The sequence below is a fragment of the Protobothrops mucrosquamatus genome, unplaced genomic scaffold, assembly GCF_001527695.2.
Source record: "Protobothrops mucrosquamatus isolate PMUCROS unplaced genomic scaffold, P.Mucros_1.0 scaffold45, whole genome shotgun sequence".
Classification (NCBI taxonomy): Eukaryota; Metazoa; Chordata; class Lepidosauria; order Squamata; family Viperidae; genus Protobothrops; species Protobothrops mucrosquamatus.
This window is the reverse complement of record NW_015386427.1, coordinates 403,573-424,480: the sequence shown is the minus strand read 5'-3', so window position 1 is coordinate 424,480 and position 20,908 is coordinate 403,573. Positions and strand designations below refer to the sequence as shown.

Sequence of the window (20,908 nt, the reverse complement as noted above, 5' to 3'; positions counted from 1 at the left end):
ATTGCAGAGAAGAGCAACAAAGATGATTATAGGAGGCTAAAACATATGAAGAACAGTTGCAGGAATTGATCATGTCTAGGGTTAGAGGTGACATGATAGTAGTGTTTCAATATTTGAGGGGCTGCCACAAAGAAGAGGGGGGTCAACCTATTCTCCAAATCACCTGAAAGCAGGACAAGAAGCAAAGGATAAAAACTAATCAAGATGAAAAGCAATCTAGAACTAAGGAGACATTTTTTGACAGTGAGAACAATTAACTAGTGGAACGGCTTGCCACCAGAAATTGTGGGTGCTTCATCACTCAGGATTTTAAAGATATTGGACAGCAGTTTGTCTGAAATTGTATATGGTCTCCAGCTTGGATGGGGCGTTGGACTGAAGGACACCTGGGGTCCCTTCCAGCTCTATTATTCTGTTGTTCTTTCTGTGATCCTGTGTATCTGTCCCATCAAATCCAAAAGAAAGTCTGAAATGGTGTAGGATCTCTGCCATGGGCAGAGATTTGGACTAGAAGACCTTCAAGGTCTCTTCCAACCTTATTATTCTAAGAATTAATCACTACATAGTTATTAAGAAATCAAAGGGTGATGTAACTTCCGTAAGAAAATCATTGAACAATACCCTTAAACAGCAATGTTTCAGGTTTTTACTCTTTACATAATCTGTACTACACCATTTATTACCTAAATGATGGATGAATACAATATATAATAATGCGAAAGAAAAGAGTAAAATGTTTCTTGTTCTTAGACTTTCTCTCATTGCTAAATTGTATTTTAGAATAAGAATTACGAACTTACATCTGTCCATATGTGGACCACCATAGACAGATGTGCTTGATGTTTGTTGGTGGTAGGAGTTGATTTTCCACATCTGCAGAGTAATAATTTCCTTACAGTTTACAACAACAAAATACATAAAAAAATTAAGAATTAAAACATGTCCAATTAAAAACAGGTTAAAAATATAATTCAAGTTAAAATCCAATCAAAACAAATAATCAATCCAACCACCACTAAATGTCTATAGCACTGTTTTTACAGCTGTATGAAAAGTCCAAAGCAAAAGGACAATGATCTACTTTCCACTCTGGAATATTTACTTCTAGGAAATTATGAATAATCTCCAAAATTGTTGAACTGGTCTATTTTAAGCTATGTGCAAGTAAGAGACTAACAGTTTAGATTTTTAATCTATAAATAAGAGATGTATTCATATTTCCTCATGTATAGTATTAATCAGAAACAAATGTCCTACTTTATCTGTGTTCCTGATTTTATTTTTCATCATGATTCATATTCATGTTACCTTCTGATTTTAATCTGTTTGGCTTCAGATCATAACATTATCATCCTTGTTAAAATTGTAATAAGCCCAGGGGCCCAAAGAAATGCAATGTTTCTGTCCTCTCTTTACTACCTTGTTTTGGGACTTGAGGGTCAATCAAGCATTAAACTGCAGGGACAGCAATTCAATAAATTTTTGCGTTGTGTAATCCTATCTACTCAGACTGACCAACTATTATCTTGACCCCTTTTAGTCCAGAATGCTTTGTAATATTCCTTCCTCTCCAAAAGGATATTGGTTTCCCTCCCCCCTTATGTCTAACCTGTAGTGCAGCATTCAAGTAGTGAGTAATTGTAGTGAGTAATTGTGATCTAAATTACATTTCAGTTTGGGACACAAAGATCTCATAGATTTATTATAAGTGAAATTCTATTGTAAAACATCTCTCTCACATAGAAGACTCTTAGATCAGCTATATAGCCTATATACATTATTAAAGATCTTCGAAATAATACAATGCTGTTGAAAAATTACACTGTATAAAGTGTTCATATGTTAGAACCCTGGAAAGTGTCCTCTTTGAAGATAGCTAAACTTTTAGTAGTCACAACAGAAAGAGACAAACAGCTAAAGTGCTGAGGCAGAAGATTTGACATCTGCTCTTATGTTGTAGTAAAACCTGTAAGCAACTCTGATAACTTATGATGTCTAAAGCTTCTTATCTGACATGCATAGATGAATGCACAGAGACAATATGAAAACTTAATTTTAGAAAATGCAGAGTTCTTTTAAAAAAAAATCTTAACTTTTTTCACTTGGATTAAATTTCTTATCATTTTGAATCAAATAACAAACTCAAAAGAAACATGGAGACTTCTGAATATTTTCATGCATTCACAGTTGAGTTATGGTCTATAAGCATTGTCCATACTGCTACCTACTCCATATCAACTTTATGTTAGAGCAGACTATAGAAAACAGAAGAGCAGATCCAGTGGCAGTGTTTATATTACATACATATTTATATATTTACTTCCTGTCTTTATAATTTTAATAAATAACTTAATGTGGCGAATATAATAGCCCTTTCCTTCTATTTTTCCGTTAACAGGTCTGTGAGGTGATCTGAGCTGAGGAATATTAACTGGCTCAAACATACCCAACTGGCTTTTATGCTTGAAGTGTGATTATAACACAATCTCCTGATTTCTAACTTGGGTGCCTTAATCACTAGACCAAACTGGTTTTCAACTGTTATCAGTTACAAATTTAGCACTGCAATTGCACAAAATCTAGCACTGGCTAGTTTCAACCTGGGTTGGGTATATTCAATGTCTTAATGTTTTGTATGAACATAGCCAATGCAAAGGACTAGATTTTCCATTACTTAAATGCACTTATTTTGCATACAAGGCAACAATATACAGTACTTTTAATTGATACAGTATGAAAAAGCATGCACTACACTGAAGATGAAATTGGGCATGCTATGATGAAAGGAGTCATCTCACTATGCCCCAAGAAAGAAATGGAGCTATAATTCAAATATTTCTGGAAAACATTAGGCTGAAGAAATCCATTTCAGATCAAGTAGCATAGCATCCAAATGTTATGGTACGTTTTTCATTATCTCTCTAATAATTATCAAAGCATTAACTCAAAGTTAAATTGCATCTAATACAATGATTTAATTTATATCATGTAATTAAATTCCAAACAACACCTTCATGATGGATGCCCAACATTCATGGTTTAAAACGTTACAACCCTTTCATGATCATACACTAAAAATTGTCATAATAAGACTTCTAAAATGAGAAAGATATTCAAATCAGGCAATGAGAAAGTTTGACAAAGATTACATCTTCACACAATTTTCTTTCCACAATCAAATGTGTAGATTAATTAGCAGAAGCTTGCAACAGTGTGATGTCACATAAATGTTTTTATTTCCAGTCTCAAATTATGTTTATCATGTTTTCGAGTTTATTGGGGGGGGGGTTGTATTGTATTTATTCCTTTCTGGTTTTATTTAGTTTTACATGGAACCCAAATTCACAAATATTGATAAAAAGAGTTTTATGTATTTTTTAAATAAATACAATAAATAAATCTATTGGCTAAATATGCACATGGAGGAAAGAAAGTAATAACAGCGTATGAAAATTCTTCTTGAAGGTGTCAAGTAGCAGGGCACGCTACTAGAAAAATAAAAAAAAGCTGACATTCCTTGAAACATGAGCCATTTTGAGAGGACATCCAACATCTCTCTGGGGATGAGCTATAGGAAGGCTCTTTTAAGTGCTTGATTCAAGTGTAGCTTAAATAATTCCATAAGAAGAGAGGAAAAGTTTAAACTTTGTTAGGAGCTCACTGCACAGGTACAGAAATCATCTAGTAACAAATTTCTCTATCTTCAGGATATATAAAATTATTTTTAGATGGATATTAATACTAAATGCATATATACACTGTCTTTTGGGTGATGTACAGATAGTCCTCGGCTTACAACAGTACACTTAGTGACAACTGAGTTACTAACTTATCAATTGCAATGACTCACTTAAAAACTCTGACAAGGTCATAAACTGGGGTAAAACTCACTTAAGAAATATCTCTCTTAACAACAGAAATTTTAGGCTCAATTGTGGTCTAAGTCAAAGAAAAAATTGTTACGATTTTGCTTGGTCTGATTTTTTTTTCATCTCCAAAACCTTGCATTACAACAGTGATGTGTAGATTTTTTATATCCAATGTATGTCCCATAAAATAGGTATTTTTGGCCCTGGTTGTAACAGTACATATATTATTTATGTGTGTGTGTGTTCTCTGCAAAATTCATATCTTCCAAACCCTTGAATAAGAAACCCCTTTTAAATTGGCAAAGTCCTTCTCTGCATCTAAAAATGCAACTTGTTTTTATTATGTTGTTTCATATTATTCCAAAATGTCTAATTCATTTCTAACATTGTCCTTTAACTGTCTTTTATAAAAACTGATACTGATCCTCATGAATAAAATGTTGCAAAATTATTTTCAGTCTATCAGCAAGAATAGTTGTGAACTATTTGTTGTTATTCTTTGATATATGCCTACAGTTTCTTATTAAAATGAAAGCTTGTCCTTCTATTACTGCTGTATTGGTTTCTTTCTAACACTTTGGCATTTTTCTCCCCTGTAGAATAGAGTTTATTACACTTTGTAAAGGTTGTAAAAGTTCATCCTCAAAATATTTATAATAAGAATGTGATAATCCATTTGATCTAGTTTAATCTTTTTTAAAATAGCTTCAGAAAGTTCCCTTATTGTTATAGTTCTTTTTATAATCTGTCTCTGTTCTGTTTGTAAACCTCAGTAAATTTTGTTTCTTTGGATATTATTCTATTTCTTTATATAAAATTGGAATAATGTTGATGGAATGTTTTTTGTATGGCTGTATTGTTCTTTAATACATAACTCCCTCTTGTAATTTCAAATTCATTTTCTTTTACTTTTCTTTTCACAATTTACATGTTAGTCACTTTCTGGCTTATTTGCAAATTCAGGGGTTTTTGCTTTACATAACTGATTTTTATTTTCATTTCTTTTACTGTTAACATAATTATCATTGTAAAGCTTAATTTGTTGATTTCTCTGGAAATTTCTTTAATTCTTATTCTTTTCTCTTTATTTCTTCTAAAATAGCTTGTATTGTCTCCTGACTCTTCTTTTTAAGTTCACTACATTCGACTAAATTAATATATAATAAAAACTTTATTTGCATCCCAAATGATTGTTAAATCAGTGCCTTTATCTAAATTATTTTAAAATATATGTCAATTTCTTTTTACAATACTCCACTATTGCTTCTTTCTGTAGCAACATTTCATTTTGTCTCTCTATATTGTTTTTAATACAATTTATTAAATTTTTTGCAAAAAATATAAAAACTAGCACAAATTAAAAAAAGTAAAAGGCTACAAGAAAGAAAAAATAAATAAAAAGTGTAGAAAAGGAACAAAAAGAACAGAATAGAATAGAAAGAAGGTTTCAATTTCCTCTGTAGGAAATATAAGTACATTTACAAAATTAACTCTTACTCTTACTAAGATATAGAAGGATCTTGACAAACTTGAACATTGGGCCTATAACAAAATGAAATACAATGGTGAAAAAAGTAAGGTTCTACATTTAGGCAAGAAAAACCAAATGCACAGGTACAGTATAGGTGGTACCTCGTTCAACAGTAGTAACTGTGTTTGTCCTAGTAGACAATCACTTAAATGTGAGCCAGCAGTGTGCTGCAGCTGCCAAAAAAGCCAACACAATTCTAGGCTGCATTAACAGAGGGATAGAATCAGGATCACGTGAAGTGCTAATATCACTTTATAATGCCTTGGTAAGGCCACACTTGGAATACTGCATCCAGTTTTGGTCACCATAATATAAAAAAGATGTTGAGACTCTAGAAAGAGTGCAGAGAAGAGCAACAAAGATGATTAGGGGACTGAAGGCTAAACATATAAAGAACGGTTGCTGGAATTGGGTTGTCTAGTTTAATGAAAAGAAGGACTAGAGGTGACATGATAGTAGTGTCCAATATTCCAGGGGTTGCCACAAAGTAGAGGTAGTCAAGCTATTCTCCAAAGCACCTGAGGCAGGACAAGAAGCAATGGAAGGAAACTAATAAAGGAGAGAAGCAACCTAGAATTGTTCCAGTCATCTATAAAAATAGATATTGTTTTTCTCTAATCAAAGAAGTTACTTTGGCTATCTCTGCAAATTCCATTATCTTCACCAGCCATTCCTCAATTGTGGCAATGTCAAACTTTTATACTTTTCTAAAATTTTTGGCTTTCTTACATATCTATCAAACATAGTAAAATGTTTTAGTTTACTCTACATCTAAAAGAATTTGATTTTATTTTATAAATCAAATTTATATGATTATGATCCTAAACCCCAACCCTGATGGCCTTTTGCAAGGTTTTAAAAAGTTGGCTGTCTGTACCTGGGGCACTGAATGTCTATGAAGATTCTCAATCATCCAGGTCATGGTTTCCGAAAGGCACTTTTTCAAAAGGTAACTGGACTTTCTTGATTTTTTTTCCTTGAAAACATTTCACTTCTCATTCAAGAAATTTCTTCAGTTCTGTCTGAATGCTGGGAAATGGAAGGATTTATATTCCTTAGCAGTTATCTGGTCATTAGCACTCTCCAGGTCAGTTATTAGATCTATGAGAGTCATTGAAGTTCAAAAAGCTAACAACTGACCTTCAGAATGCTAACAGCCAGATAACTGCTAAGGAATATAAATACTTCCATTCTCCACCATTCAGCCAGCCAGAACTGAAGAAGCTTCTTGGTTGAGAACCAAAATGTTTTCAAGAAAAAAAACAAGTCCAGTTGCCTTTTGAAAAAGCACTTTTGGGTCACTGAATGTGTTAAGGGGCCTGTTTCTTGGGTTTACTCTTAGATGATTAACTATCTCAGCTGCTGTGTATATTGGACTTTTTATTGTTCTATTGTTTTTATACTGTAAGTCATCTAGAGTCACTGATTGAAATGAATGGCTATAGAAATTGAATGAATAAATGAATGAATAAGTAATGAACAAACAAATAAATGTCTTTGCTGATATTCTTACATTAGAAAATTCAGTGCATTATCAAAGCACTCCTAAAAAGTTCTTGATGATCAACATAACTGTGATTTTAGTCTATGGAAGAAGACAGCATGTTACTTTACTATGGATAAAATGCAGACAAAAATAATCTGCTCAATGAGCAGGCCACTAACTGGCATTTATATAGCTTCAAAAAGCAAGGTTGAATAGGAATGGTCCTTGTTACATGTCAGCTGTGCCATCAATTGTGTTCTTTTCACAGGTAAATAATAATTGTGCACACAACTCTGATGTTCTAAGTCTTTGGGAGACTGAACATAAAAGTACAGACAATAATTAAAGTGCCTAGTCACACTTCTTAAAGAGAAAAGCAGAGCTAATCCTGGCTTCTTAGATTAAGCCTAATTAAGATAAATACTGCATTGCTTACTATGCTAGCATAAAAAGAAGCTTCTGTTAAATGAGATTTGGTTCTTAACACTACACAAATACAAGGCCAATTCCCTGTTGCATTCCAGACAGGATTTAAGATCTCAGGAAAACTATTCAGACTTTTAAAAATTGACCTGAGTATACAATAATGGCCTGCACATAAGATAATATTTTATAAATGTGATGGTGCTTTAATGGGTTGCAAAGAATCAGAGGTGGAATTATTGAAATATTTTGTTGAATTATTCTACATTTTCACCATTCCTATAGATGTGCCAAGCTAGAGCTTCTATAGATAAATATAAAGAGCAAACAGCTAGGGTCACACATGACCCTGGGTAAAACAGAAGCCTACAACTAATCTTTGAAGCAGGCTGAAAAGCTGTACTGAAATACTGATTGTTAATTGCTCTTTCCGCTGATTAACAGGCTAACATGGGGAAATCTGCCTTCAGAATACACGAATTGCTTGAATAGCTAATACAGTGTGCCACAGAGTTATCAGGGCACACAAAAGAAATGGTGAATAACTCATTTCAAATAAGACAGTAGTTGATGCATACTTGATAAAGTAAGGAATACTTTAGATAAAATGCTAGTTTCTTAACTTTAGGAATAAAACAATCCTCATTATAATTAGTTTGCTTAATTTAAGTTAAAGAGCTAGAGATCTTTTCCAAAGCAAAAAGTTGTAAATTTGACCAAACCAATTTCTTCAATTCTGAAGATCTGCATTTAAAAAGATTTTAAAAATCTTTAAATTAAAATTTTAAATTCCACTGATGGATTAGAAAAAAAAATTGGGTGAGAGAGAATATTCTATCTACTTTACAACATCACATACCAGTTTGGGAAGCTCATAATAGAGTATAAAAATTATGCATTAGAATCCAGACTAGAGTAATTACAATAGAGCAGCACAGATCACAGTCCACTTAAGATTATGAAGTCCAATGGATTTTGAATTGTTTCACCTACAGAACTTTCATTTAGCGTTTAAGACAGATACTATAATTACTGAGTAGATATGTAAATCAAAGTGGTTGAAATGAAACCACAGGTAAAGATAGCCATTACATTTCTGTTCATTTTTTAGTTTTAAAATATAAGAGGAAAAACTGAAATGCTTACAGTATATAAGAAAAAGAAAAATACAGCCTTATTCTCATCACTGAACAATTTACCAGGATTCAAATATAATAGCATAATAAAAATCAAATTAATCAAATGTTCTTAACCATTTGTTCTTATGAATGCAATATAAGGTTTATGACCTCTTAAAATAAATCCATAGTGAAGGAAGACCAGTACTATAGACTGGATTTGATAAAGTCCCCAAAATTGGGTGTACATTACTATCTAATCCACAAATGAAGAAAATTACTGTAAATAGCACTTCATATTACTAATTCCAATAAAACAAGAACAAGCACATAGTTCAGATCCCATTTTTTTTATTCTTGCCCTTTCAGCTTGTCTTTTAGCCATATCTTTATTTGCTATTGAAAAAACCCACACAATTCACTATTAATAATCTCTACTCTAATACAGTAATCTCTAGAGGTTTCAGCGCTTGTAATTTACTTGTTAAATGAGTCACAACAATATTAAAACAATTTAAAAAACCATAGTTGAAAAAAGTTTACTAATTCATCTGAGCATTTCATATATTGAATTATTTATCTCTTCACTGGCAAGGGCAGTTTGGCACATCTGTCCTTCCAGCCAGGCAATTTTTGCAATGGGCAGATCCTGTGCTTTTATAATATTATTAATCTTTTTTGAAGGACTATACCAGTGGTGGCGAACCTATGGCACAGGTGCCAGAGGCGGCACTCAGAGCCCTCTCTGTGGGCACATGCACCATCGCCCCAGTCCTAGGCCTTCAGCTGGGTTTTATAAAACCTTTTCGCTTTAGGCCTCCATCACCGTCTGCAAAAAAAAAAAAAAAGATTCAATCAGTCAATTTCAACTTCTCGCGGGAAAAAAAAAAGATCTTGCAAAGTTGGAATTGATTGATTGAACTTTTTAGTCCCACCCAGTCTGCCATTACCACTGCAGCCACACCCCCCAATGGCCCATGCCCCCAATGGGCCACACCCAGCCAATGGGCCACACCTACCCGGCACTCGACGATGCATAAGTGGGTTTTGGGTTGCAGTTTGGGCACTCAATCTCTAAAAGGTTCGCCATCACTAGATTATACTGAATTATTATTAAGGTTATCTATTAATTAATCTCAAAGATTCCCTCTTTTTCATAATAAAATTATTTGTGAAAGTTATTATAAATTAGTCCTACTAAGCTGTTTTACTATTTTACTCCAAATGAGTAAATGAGTTTAAATGAGGTGTTTAAATGAGACTAGCTGACGAGATTTCCAGCCAAGCATACTTTTCAATACTATTTTAATTATATGTTCTGTAGGAAAACAAAGTCAATAGGAAAACAAGACAGAGATATATTAGTGCATTAGCTGCCTAAAGTAAAACAGAAAATCATCTGGACTGCAAATACACTTTATGTAAATTGTTATCAGAGATGAATTGCAGTTTTAGCACCAACTGTATTTATTTTGTAGCATGATTGAATACATTTAAATTTCAGATCTTTGTTTACAAAGTAAAATATATATTGCACAAACATATTTGGATCGCTCTGCCCCCAAATAGCTGAAGGGTATAGTATATAAAAAAAATATAATTCACATTTCTTTGTGGGTATGGTTTGAAAAAAATCAATTGTTTGCTTTCAAAAGACATAGCCTCCTCTTTTAATTTTGTGAGAAGGCAAAAATTGTTCTTATTCACTCACAGTCCTTTCTACCCAGAAATACTAATTTACACTTTTCTCACACCTGAGCCCAGACAATTTTCTTATGCATAGGATAGATTGTATTTTCTGTTTAAAGTGAAGGTAATTTTCTGGAATAAATTCTTGAAAAGCCTGAAAAGATGGTTTAATACAACATTAGAAATTCTTCAGCAATAATACAATAATTTCCTAAGAAAAAAAGGCAAATTTGTTTTTGCAGCCCCAGGAATAATAAGAATAGTCCTTGCTTTCAATTAAAATGTGGTCTAGTAATCTAGGCTGCTACTATTCTTCAAAGCATTAATGTACTATACTGAAGAACAGATTCCACTTTTCTTACCATTTCATTACTAAACAATCAGTCTTTATAAGGAAAATGCCTTCTTTCAGTGATAATCATAACACTTAGATTTGTATCAAGAACCTGATTACAATTACTGCATGGATTACCTTTGTGTATCATTTCCCATAAAAAATATGACCTGAACTGAAAGCACCAACATGTTGATCTAACAGCATGAAGAGGCCACCTGATGTTTTCCAGATGTTTTGTACTTCAAATCAAATGTTCAGTGGAAATTGCTCTACAACAAACTGGGCAAGTGACAGAACCAAAGCTGACAACATCACTAGATTTTGTTTTTTCACAATTTTGAGTCAGGAAACATGAAAATACCACGATCAACTAAGATAATCTTAGTAAGGCTCCACCTATTGTCATCCCCTCCAGAAAAACAAAATCTCAGCTGCACCTGCTGTTTAACTACTAAACTATTAAAAACTATTAACTTCCAAAAGATCATTACCAAGCTCCATGGATAAGCAAGAATGAAAAGATTAAATTATCCATACTAATTTCTATTTAAAATTAAATAATGAAAATTGAGGAACAGTCCTTGATATTAAATCAGGTAATAGGTCTTTGGTCCATAATATTTTCTATTGTGAATTTCAGGTCTTCTCTACATAATTTAGATTTGCTGGAAGAGAAAGAGAAAGATTTATTAAAATAGCTGCCTCAGAACAATGTAACTTGAAGAGTCCTGACTACTATGGGGACAGTCATTCTGCTGATCGTCTGGTTGACCTGTAGAATAGAGATAATCTGGCTTTTGACATAACTGCTTATTAGCACTTTTTACTTAGACATAGAGTTTGAACTTGTTGATTTTCTGTGGTCAAAGTAATGAACTCTGTTCATTCTGAGGATGCAGCCAAGTTCTTTGATGGACTTAGATGAATTACTTGTTGATTACATTCTACATTTGCTGCCTAGCAAACTGGTTACTTTATGAAAATGTTAAACCCTTCTTTTAAAAGAGAATTATTTCTTCTAAAATAAACATGATATGAACATCATTTGATCTCTTAGCCTAATACAATAATTAATAATCATTTCCTGCCTATTCACCTTGCATATAAAAAAGCTTTATTCAGATTGACTCTGAAATGGGAAAGTTGGGTATAAACTAAAGATATAATTCATTATCTCTCTTTATATACATAGTATATACATGTAGAGAAGATATGAAAAGGTTGCAGCAGAGGTAGACAATCTAATGCCTTATTGATGCTTAGGACCAATTGTTACCAATATCTGCAAATATCATGAATCTATCAGCTAGTAGCAGACAGTCTTTAAAGAACAAAACAAACCACTTTTACACATTATAGCACTGCACTGCATTTTCCTTTTCCCACCTAAATGGAACTTGTGTTCGCAAAATTTGAAGCAACTATTCATCTCATTTAAAATAAAATAAAATTGTGTCACTTTGTGAATTGAATTGTGAAGGTGATCTGCAGCTGTTTGCAGTTTTGAAGAGCGAAGAAGGGGTGGGACTAGAAAATGCTTCCATATACAATTAACTCTGAGATTTTAAGGCAAGAAGGAGATTATTTTTCCCCCACCACTGATTGCTATCCGTTCTTTCAATTCTTGATTTCTAAAATGAGAAGTGCAACTGCTTAATTGCCTTGAAGTTATACTCTGACTGCAAAGTCTGCTCTTGATAGATGGGTAGGAAGGGAAAAGAGAAAAAAAGAGCTATTTCCTTCTCAGTGGAACTAGTAATTTGCATCTGCTCAGGTTGGCTCTTTTTATTAATAACTCCAGGGGGCTTTCATGTTTGAAATTATCACCAACAAAAATGGATAATTTGTGAATGCCAATGTGATCTGCCATAATCCTGCACATCCCAGGCTAACCTTTCTTTACCTTGGAACTCTCCACTGCGCATACTTTAACTGCCAGCATTATCCTCTAATGTCATGGGGGCAAGGAGAATTATGTGAAGTGAACTTAAGTATCTGGGAACATAGGCATATTATATTTATCTTTTTTCCAATTTTTATTCATTTCCAATGTTGCAAGACAATTTTCAATTTTAAAAATATATGACAGTTCTGCATGTAGTATAAAGTAAAAAAATTTAAGAAATGTTTATTCCTCATATCATAATTTAGAATTAAGTATAAATATTTTACCATACATTTTTTAAAATAAACCCCTGAAAAATATGCCTTCAGGAATTTATAACCTGAAGGAGAATATACAGAAGAATTCATGGGAAGATAGGGCAGTTGGGTCAACATTTTCGAACAGCTCAGGTGATGAACCCTCTACCTTTTTTTGTAAATGGCACGTACTATTTTGAAGCCACTGCCCCTCCTCCGGGGACATCCCTAAGAGCCTAAATAAAAATGGCATGAACCTCCAGAGATAAGAAACACCATTCTATTTCTTCCCTACATAGCTTATGCTTTTAGAATATATCTTTATTGTCATTGTGTAACTACAACAAAATTAAGTGCTGTCCACAGCGCACACAATACACAAGTAAAAACCAAAAATAAGAACATACAGTATATATACACATCCTTCGCATTCTATTAACCATTGCACTGCCCCTAATATTGCACTATATACAGTAGTATTTAATATGGTTACAGCTCTGGAATAAAAACTATTTTTCAGCCTATTTGTCTTTGTTTGTATTATCATGTACCATCTGCCAGATGGTAATAGTTCAAAAAAAGAATGTCTGGATGAGATGAGTCTTCAACAATGTTTTGAGCTTTCCTAAGACAGTGGGAACTGTACAGTTCGTTGGGGGGGGAGGAGAGAGCAGCCAATAATCCTCTGGGTGATGGTTATTAATCTCTGGAGTGCTTTCCTATCTGCTACTGTGCAGTTAGCAAACCACACACAAATGCAATAGGTTAGAATGCTCTCTATGGAGCAATGGTAAAAGGTCACCACCAGTTTTTCATTCAGTTGTTGTTTCTGAGAAGTCTCAAGAAATATAATCTCTGCTGGGCCTTCTTAACCTTTATGGTAACACCTAGAAACCTAAATCTTTAAGAGCAATTCTATATTCTGCTCTATGTACAGTATATGTGAATGTATGCATGCACATTCATTCATATTTTATCTTTGGAGGTGTGCCTGGAGTTATCTTGGCAACATTTTTGGAAATCACTTGTCCTTGTTCTTGCTATGGCTGTGAGTAAGTGACAGACCAAGGTTATCCAGGTGACTTTGTGCCTAAAGTAGAACTATAACTCACAATCTGCTGATAACTAGCCAGGTGACTTCAACCATTTCATGAAACAGGCTCCAAATATTATATACAACACTATGATTCTCAAACACCACTACATTATTTTTATTAAGGGATTTTGCATTTTCTATTTTTATTTTTTTTGCAGAGAGGTTTTTAAAATCAAGATTATCAGTGTGTCATAAATCATTAATATAATAATGCACATCGAAGACTGGAACTATACATTATTCTGATATAATAAGAAATATCTTATGACATATCTTAATCCTGATTTCATTGAATTAATTAATGTTTAAACTAGCTAGCTTTCCAGTGTTCTTATGTTACATAGATTCTGTTAATATAAATGTAAGCAGAACTTTGCAATTTATTTCCTTTCTTTTCAAAAGAGAAAGAGGGAAGATATGAGAATTTTCAAGTCCAAAATTTTCTATTGGATATTCAGGAAGCATAGAATCTTGAATGAAGGTATATATGAACGGCATCAGAATCAGAATCATGGTAAAGCACAATTTCCTATCATTGTATATCTTAATGTTAGGAAACAGTTGGCCTTCATGCCAAACTGAAGATATACAAAAGCAGTTTTCTAATTCAGATTAGAAAATAACTGCAAAAGATAATTTTCCCTAGTCATAATTTGCCCAGAGAGAGGAAATTAGATTGGTAAATTTAAAATATAGCCTGTGATCTGAAAGAGCCAATATAAAATGTGGCATGTATATTATTACTTATTACATGACAATATCTTCAGCTCTTACTAATTTTCCAGTTTCTTATTAATATTCATCAATGGGTTGAATATAAGAATAACAATAAACTGATTATAAACAAAAACATAACACAGTTGCCAAAATGACTCATTGCAGCATTTTGAAAAATTATAAAATGTGACTTCACGTTTTGGGTAATATAATAATAAAAAATTATATGCTGCCCAGCTTCCAGCAGCAATCTCAATCTGTGCATTGACAACTATTTAAAAGAAGAAGCTCAGAGGTGAGCTCTGGAGTTGTTGGTGCTCTATGAGCTTGACTGTTTATTTGTAGATGTTTCATTACTCAACTAAGTAATATCATCAGTGCCAGAATGTAAGGTTTGTTCCCTGTTTATATATAGCAGCTTATCTTCCAGTGTTGATGGGGTGTGGTTTCTTCTTGGTAGTTCCTTGATTAGGGTACTGTTTTTGCTTGATTCTTTGCAGGTGTTAATCTTTGCTTATGTGGATGTTGGCTGCTGGAAACTATGTGTTCTGGTCTTTTTGTTTCTTTCTTAGCTTTTGAATGGTGTGTAAATGTATTTTTTCACTAAGTGTCTACCGATAGCTGATGTGTCTGAATTCCAAGTTTCCAGGGGTTTTCTAGCAATTTTTGGATTCAGCTTGAATTTGGATGTTCACAGTTTCCTAGTGAAATTATGGTTGAGTTTATCCATGTGTTATGAGATTAAGGAGTTTTCATCATGTCTTCTGGAAGTAAACAATCAAGCTCAGAAAGCACCAAGGTCTCCACAACTGAAAATAGAGGTAGAGTTTTAGATATACACGTAATGTTTGACTTATAATCATTCATTTAGCAACCATTCAAAGTTACAATGGCATTGAAAAAAGTGACTTACAACTGGTCCTTGCACTTATGACTGTTGCAGCATTCTCACTGTCATGTGATCAAAATTCAGGCACTTAGCAACTGGCAGGAATTTACAACAGTTGCAGCACCCTAGGGTCATGATATGTAATCTTCCCAATTGGCTTGTGACAAGCAAAGTCAATGAAGGAAGATTTGCTCAACAACTACATGGTTTACTTGACAACTGTTGTAAAATCAGGCATGATTTATTTAACAACCATCTTCTGGTCCCAATTGTGGTTCTACGTTGACTACTATAGATGGTTTTAGGTATAGCAGTGATAGATAACTTGTTGAAGAGCAATGCAAAGTTTTGTGTATTACAAATGAAATCAGAAATCAGTTCATGGAACCGTATAAATTAACCAAGCCATCATGGTGATAGGAAATTAATTTAGGTGCTACAGAGCAGCAATTGCAATGATGAACAAATTATAATTGTGTTTTCACTTTTTTAAAAAAACTCTCACATTTCATTAAGGAAATGTAATGTAATTCCTATTCTTTGTAAGGTTCTAATAATGACTGGAAACAAAAAATAAGAAAGGAAAGTAACCATGATAATGAAGCCAGGGAATGGAGAACAGTTACCAGAAATTTGAAAAGGTTATCTTTTCATAGTATTTCCATATAATATTACATTGTGTCGCATTATACCAAGGAGTATAGCTGAATCTCATTTCAAAGAAACATCATTAAATATAGGAAAGGAGAGAAGCTGAAATTAATTATGTCTTTGCATAATGCATACTGTCGAGCTTAAATCTATAGGATAAATACTGGTTATTATAAAAAGACATATTTATTATGAATAAATACACACATGTGCATGCACAAGGGCATAATGCACATACATATGTCTAATTCAAGTTCCATTTGTTCTGGGATTTCCAAGACATGAAAGTTGGACGTCCATGGATGTACAATAAGGATAATGAAAGTGATTTAAATATTTGTGAGATTCTTTATTTTGGAGTTAAGCCTTCAGTAAAGGATGCAGCACCAGAACAAAGTGGATATAATACGAGAACAAAAGGTTGCTGGTGCATAGAAATGTATTGTGCATCTGCAAGGTTTTTGTAAATTGCAGACATTAACCTGCTCTTTCTGACTCACTGGGTATATACAGTAGAAAGAAAATAGAATTCACAAAATTCAAGGCTCATTAAGAGTATGGTTTATGGATAAGGTCTCCCTCCTCTTCTCACAGGAGTGAATCAGATGAGATGAGAACATTGCTGTAATGAAAAGGCTACACCCTTGGAGTTGCATTGCCTACTGTCTATGCATTCTTAAGACAGTATCTGATTGGGCCAGCTCCCTGCTCTGGTATATAATGTTTGAAATGTCTGTACTTGCTGGCTGATAAACAGCTTTCCTTTATGGGAAAGCTGTGAGGAGTTAATAATGAGGTTTTATATCAGTGCTCACTGTGCAGCTATCTGAAGTCAACAACATCAACAGAGAATAGCCCACTACCTCAATTTGCGTAGTGTTATCATGCGTGTCATCAGGAAGTAGATCTGTAAAACCTCCAGGTTTTGAGGAGTCCTGTCCTATGCTGGCTCTGTTGGTGTCCACTGATTTGAGCAATTCCGAATGTCGTTTCCATCTGTGGCTATATCTGTAGGAGTCCATGTGCACATTTTCCTCCACTCGAGGGAAGTTCTGAACCATTTCATAAAATGCACCTATCAGATAAAGAGATAAGATAGGATTCTTAATGAAGATAAAAAGAAATCAAAGATATTTTGTTTTTCTTATTTACAATGGGAACCTGGAATCCTACTAAGAGTTTCAGGAAACCACTCAGGGTGTTTCCCAGAATATGCTACTTCATTCATCTTCCTTCTCCAGTTTTCCATTCTTTCCCTATTCATTCCGTATTTAGTATTTCACAATCACTAGCATTCATTTTTCTATCTGTGAGAGGTATCCAGTGAGTGAGAATGTGCTCCACTTCAGATTTGATCTGATAGTTGATCTGAAGTGGAAACGAGTCAGTATTTCCTCAAAGAAGTTAAAGAAAATATATAGTGGAGCTTTTGAAGTGGCATGGACACAATATTGGCACCTCCTTAACAGAAATACATTTTTTCCTGGCATCATGCAGTCACTCTGCAACTCTTCCAAAAGGCTCAGCTGGTTTAAGGAGGTTTCACCCGTCACCCTCTACTCAGATTCAAAACACAACTCATCCAACTCTCAAACTTTTGAATAATGTCATATTGGCTACATAATCTAAGAATGAGGTTGTTATTAGAATAGCTGATATAATTCCAGTAGAATTCCTGATCTTTTGAACAAGAATGGCCAATCTTTTGGGCTTGCAGACCAATGCCACTATAACCATGGTGGCAAACCTATGGCACACGTGCAACAGGTGGCACGCAGAGCCCTTCTGTGGGCACGCGTGCTGTCGCCCCAGTCCTAGGCCTTCAGCTGGGTTTTATAAAACATTTTCGCTTTAGGCCTCCGTCGCCGTGTGCAAAAAAAAAAAAAGTTCAATCAATCAATCAATTTCAACTTCTCCCAGGAAAAAAAAAGATCTCGTAAAGTTGGAATTGATTGATTGAAGTTTTTAATTCCCACCCAGCTCATCCAATGGGTCACACCCACCCAATGGGCCATGCCTACCCAGCACCTGACGATGCATAAGTGGGTTTTGGGTTGCAGTTTGGGCACTCGGTCTCTAAAAGGTTCACCATCACTGCACTATAATATCACAATTATGGGGAGAGCTAAAATTTTCTTTTTCTTTCTGAAGATTATGAAGGGGTTAAGGGTCAGTCTTGAAACATCTGAAGGAACTTTTTTATCCCTTAAATCATCCACAAATGTGAACAAATCTATTTAAGACCGGGAGAATTTAGGGTTTTAAAGGGGTTCCATTAATGAATTAAACCTTGGAAAGGCTTAAGGCATCCATTCTGATCTTTAAACATACCCCTCCCCCTATCCCAAGAACAAATGGCCCAAAATTTCAGAATATCTTCCCAAATTGACAGGCAATGGTTTCAGAGAGAATATAATCATGTCTAGCTAAGTATGACTATATTTTTCTGCAGGTGATCTTGGGTGACCAGCAACAAGATCTTACAGCATAAATTCTGTTTCCTCTCTGTTGTGCATATACTTATGCTATACACTACAATCATACACATTGTATCACATTTTGGTCACACAGTTTTTCTTCTTTATGTTATTTAATATGATGCCTTCCTAGAGAAGACAGATTTACCACTGTAATTCCAGAAAGTTTTCACACCCCACTTCAAATTTAAATGAACTTGGTCATAGTCATCCCAAAGTGAGCTGAATTTTCTCTATGGTTATGTGATTTTAACTGGTGTAATGGATGGACTAATGTGTAAGAATCAATGAACAACATTTCAGTATAAATCTAGTCTGCTATTATATTTTGTGGCAAAGTTCAAATTAAACTTAATAGTGAATAAGCAACGTTTAGAGCAATCCCTGCCAGAAACATTTAATCAAAACAAACAAAGCCAAGCTAAACTAAAAGAAATACTCAACAATTATCGCAGATAAGACTACAAGGATTAAGGGCATTACTGGAAGTTCCACAATCTGGGTGTATAAGATAATTCACAAGCAAATCCACTGAGCATTCAAAATAATTTGTTATTTGCATTAAATTCTTTAAAAAGAATTTTGGCTTGAAAATATTTTAACTATATTTAACCACAAAAAAACTTTGCACAGAATGATTTGGACTAGTGATGCGGGGAAAGTATAACTGTCTTTGTGTACAAATAATCTCCACAACTTGTGGGAAGAAAAGACCCCACCTCCCTAAGGTACAAACTCTGCACCTCTCATTCCCCTTACTTACTTTCTTTGAAGAAAATGCAGCAAATGACCTTTCCTGTTGGAAAGACCTTAGGCTTGTTGGGAAATTAACAAAGGACCTGACAGAGTTAACAGAGAATATCTTCAAACCTAGCATTCAATTAACACTGCAATGTCATTCAACTTCATTGGAAACAGCTAAGAAGACATTAACGAATAATTCAGTCATAAGGGAAATACACCGACTAATTAAAACTTGCCTAGCACCTTACATGGGCCGAGCTAGTGCTTTTATAATACTGCAAGTAGACTGTTTAGAAGCACTGGGTCAAACATGTGCATCTTTAGTGTCTTTCCATCACATGAGGAAACACACCATGAAATTTTGCACAGCAAATATATCAGGGCACTGTTTTGAGAAGAAAGATTAGCAACAAGGGGGTACATAATGAATATGTAACTGAGCTTGTTTCTTGCTTTAACGATTTCAGCAGTTGTCCTTGAGAGGTTTGCATGAACTTAGGAGAGAAAATAATTAGGTAGCAATTTTATTCACCGCTTAGATTGAATTTGAATTAAGATTGAAGCCCTATATCACAGAAAGAGAAAGAGAATGAGCAAAGAAGCAATCCTGCCCACTTCTAACTATTTTGAGATCAGTCAGAATTAATGAATGAGTTGTTGCATGCATTCTAGACCACTTGTGCTTGCTGTTGATCAGCCCAACTCTTCCCAGTCAATGCAATCAATCAGAAGTACTATAGCAAGAATGCATGTATTATAATTCACTCAGTCCAGACAGCCTTGAAAAGAATATTTTAACAGAGGGGCTGAGGTGAATGGAAAGAAACTGCTATTAAAAAAAAATAATAGCTGTTGGCAAGGCCTCATTCTGACTCCAAGTCACTTCCTGCAAATACTAAAATAGAAATCACATAGGGTCAGAGAAAGTGAAATAAACTTTAACTGGAAAAGAGATGATTAATTTGTTTTCCAGAGACATTCTTGACAAAGCTTGGGTCTCTTCCATTTAATTACCAATTATTATTGTGATTTTTTAAAAAATGGTATTCTCCCTCATGCTGCTTACCTTATCATATTTTTTACAGTTTGACTTCAAATTATTTTTTGTTACTCTGTACTGTATTTATACCATTTTTTATTTTTAAACTAAGTTTTAATTTATTGTACATTATCTAGAGAATTCCTGTAAACAGAATTTACTATTAAATAATGATATATATAGTTTACATTTATATCAGTTTAAAACTAATTTCTTCTTCTCTATTTTGGGACTAAGGTGAGAGAGAAAGAATTGACCAATTCCCACAAATGGGAAAAACAATGGGATCTCCTAAAGATCTCTCTTTTTAATTTTTTCAAGAAGAATCTGAAGGTAGAGAGAGCAATTAATGAACCAATATTATTTAGACTGATTAAAACAAAAAAGAAGACATATGTAACCGTTTCTAACTGTTTTTGTGTTTTTAGGTTTTAATGTTATGATTTTCTTTCTTTCTTTCTTTCTTTCTTTCTTTCTTTCTTTCTTTCTTTCTTTCTTTCTTTCTTTCTTTCTTTCTTTCTTTCTTTCTTATAGCCGGCCATCTCAGCAAATGACTCTGGGTAGTGAGTTTACTTCGTTGTCCAGAGTCAATTGGATTGAGATGAGTGGTTGTAAAAAATAAATAAATAAAATAAATGTTCAACTATACAAGAAGAAAATCAAAGTGGTAATGACTAGTGAATAGTTTGATTAATCATCT

General features: G+C 33.8%; 1 protein-coding gene across 1 annotated transcript in view; it reads right to left on the bottom strand.

Moving 5' to 3' along the window:
- PLXDC2 (plexin domain containing 2) overlaps nucleotides 1-20,908 on the bottom strand; it is a 230,797-nt gene that overhangs the window by 86,576 nt on the left and 123,313 nt on the right. Inside the window, exon 2 of the mRNA XM_015811554.2 lies at nucleotides 16,812-17,023. Coding sequence (XP_015667040.2) covers nucleotides 16,812-17,023 — 212 coding nt within the window. The remainder of the gene's footprint in view (nucleotides 1-16,811; nucleotides 17,024-20,908) is intronic.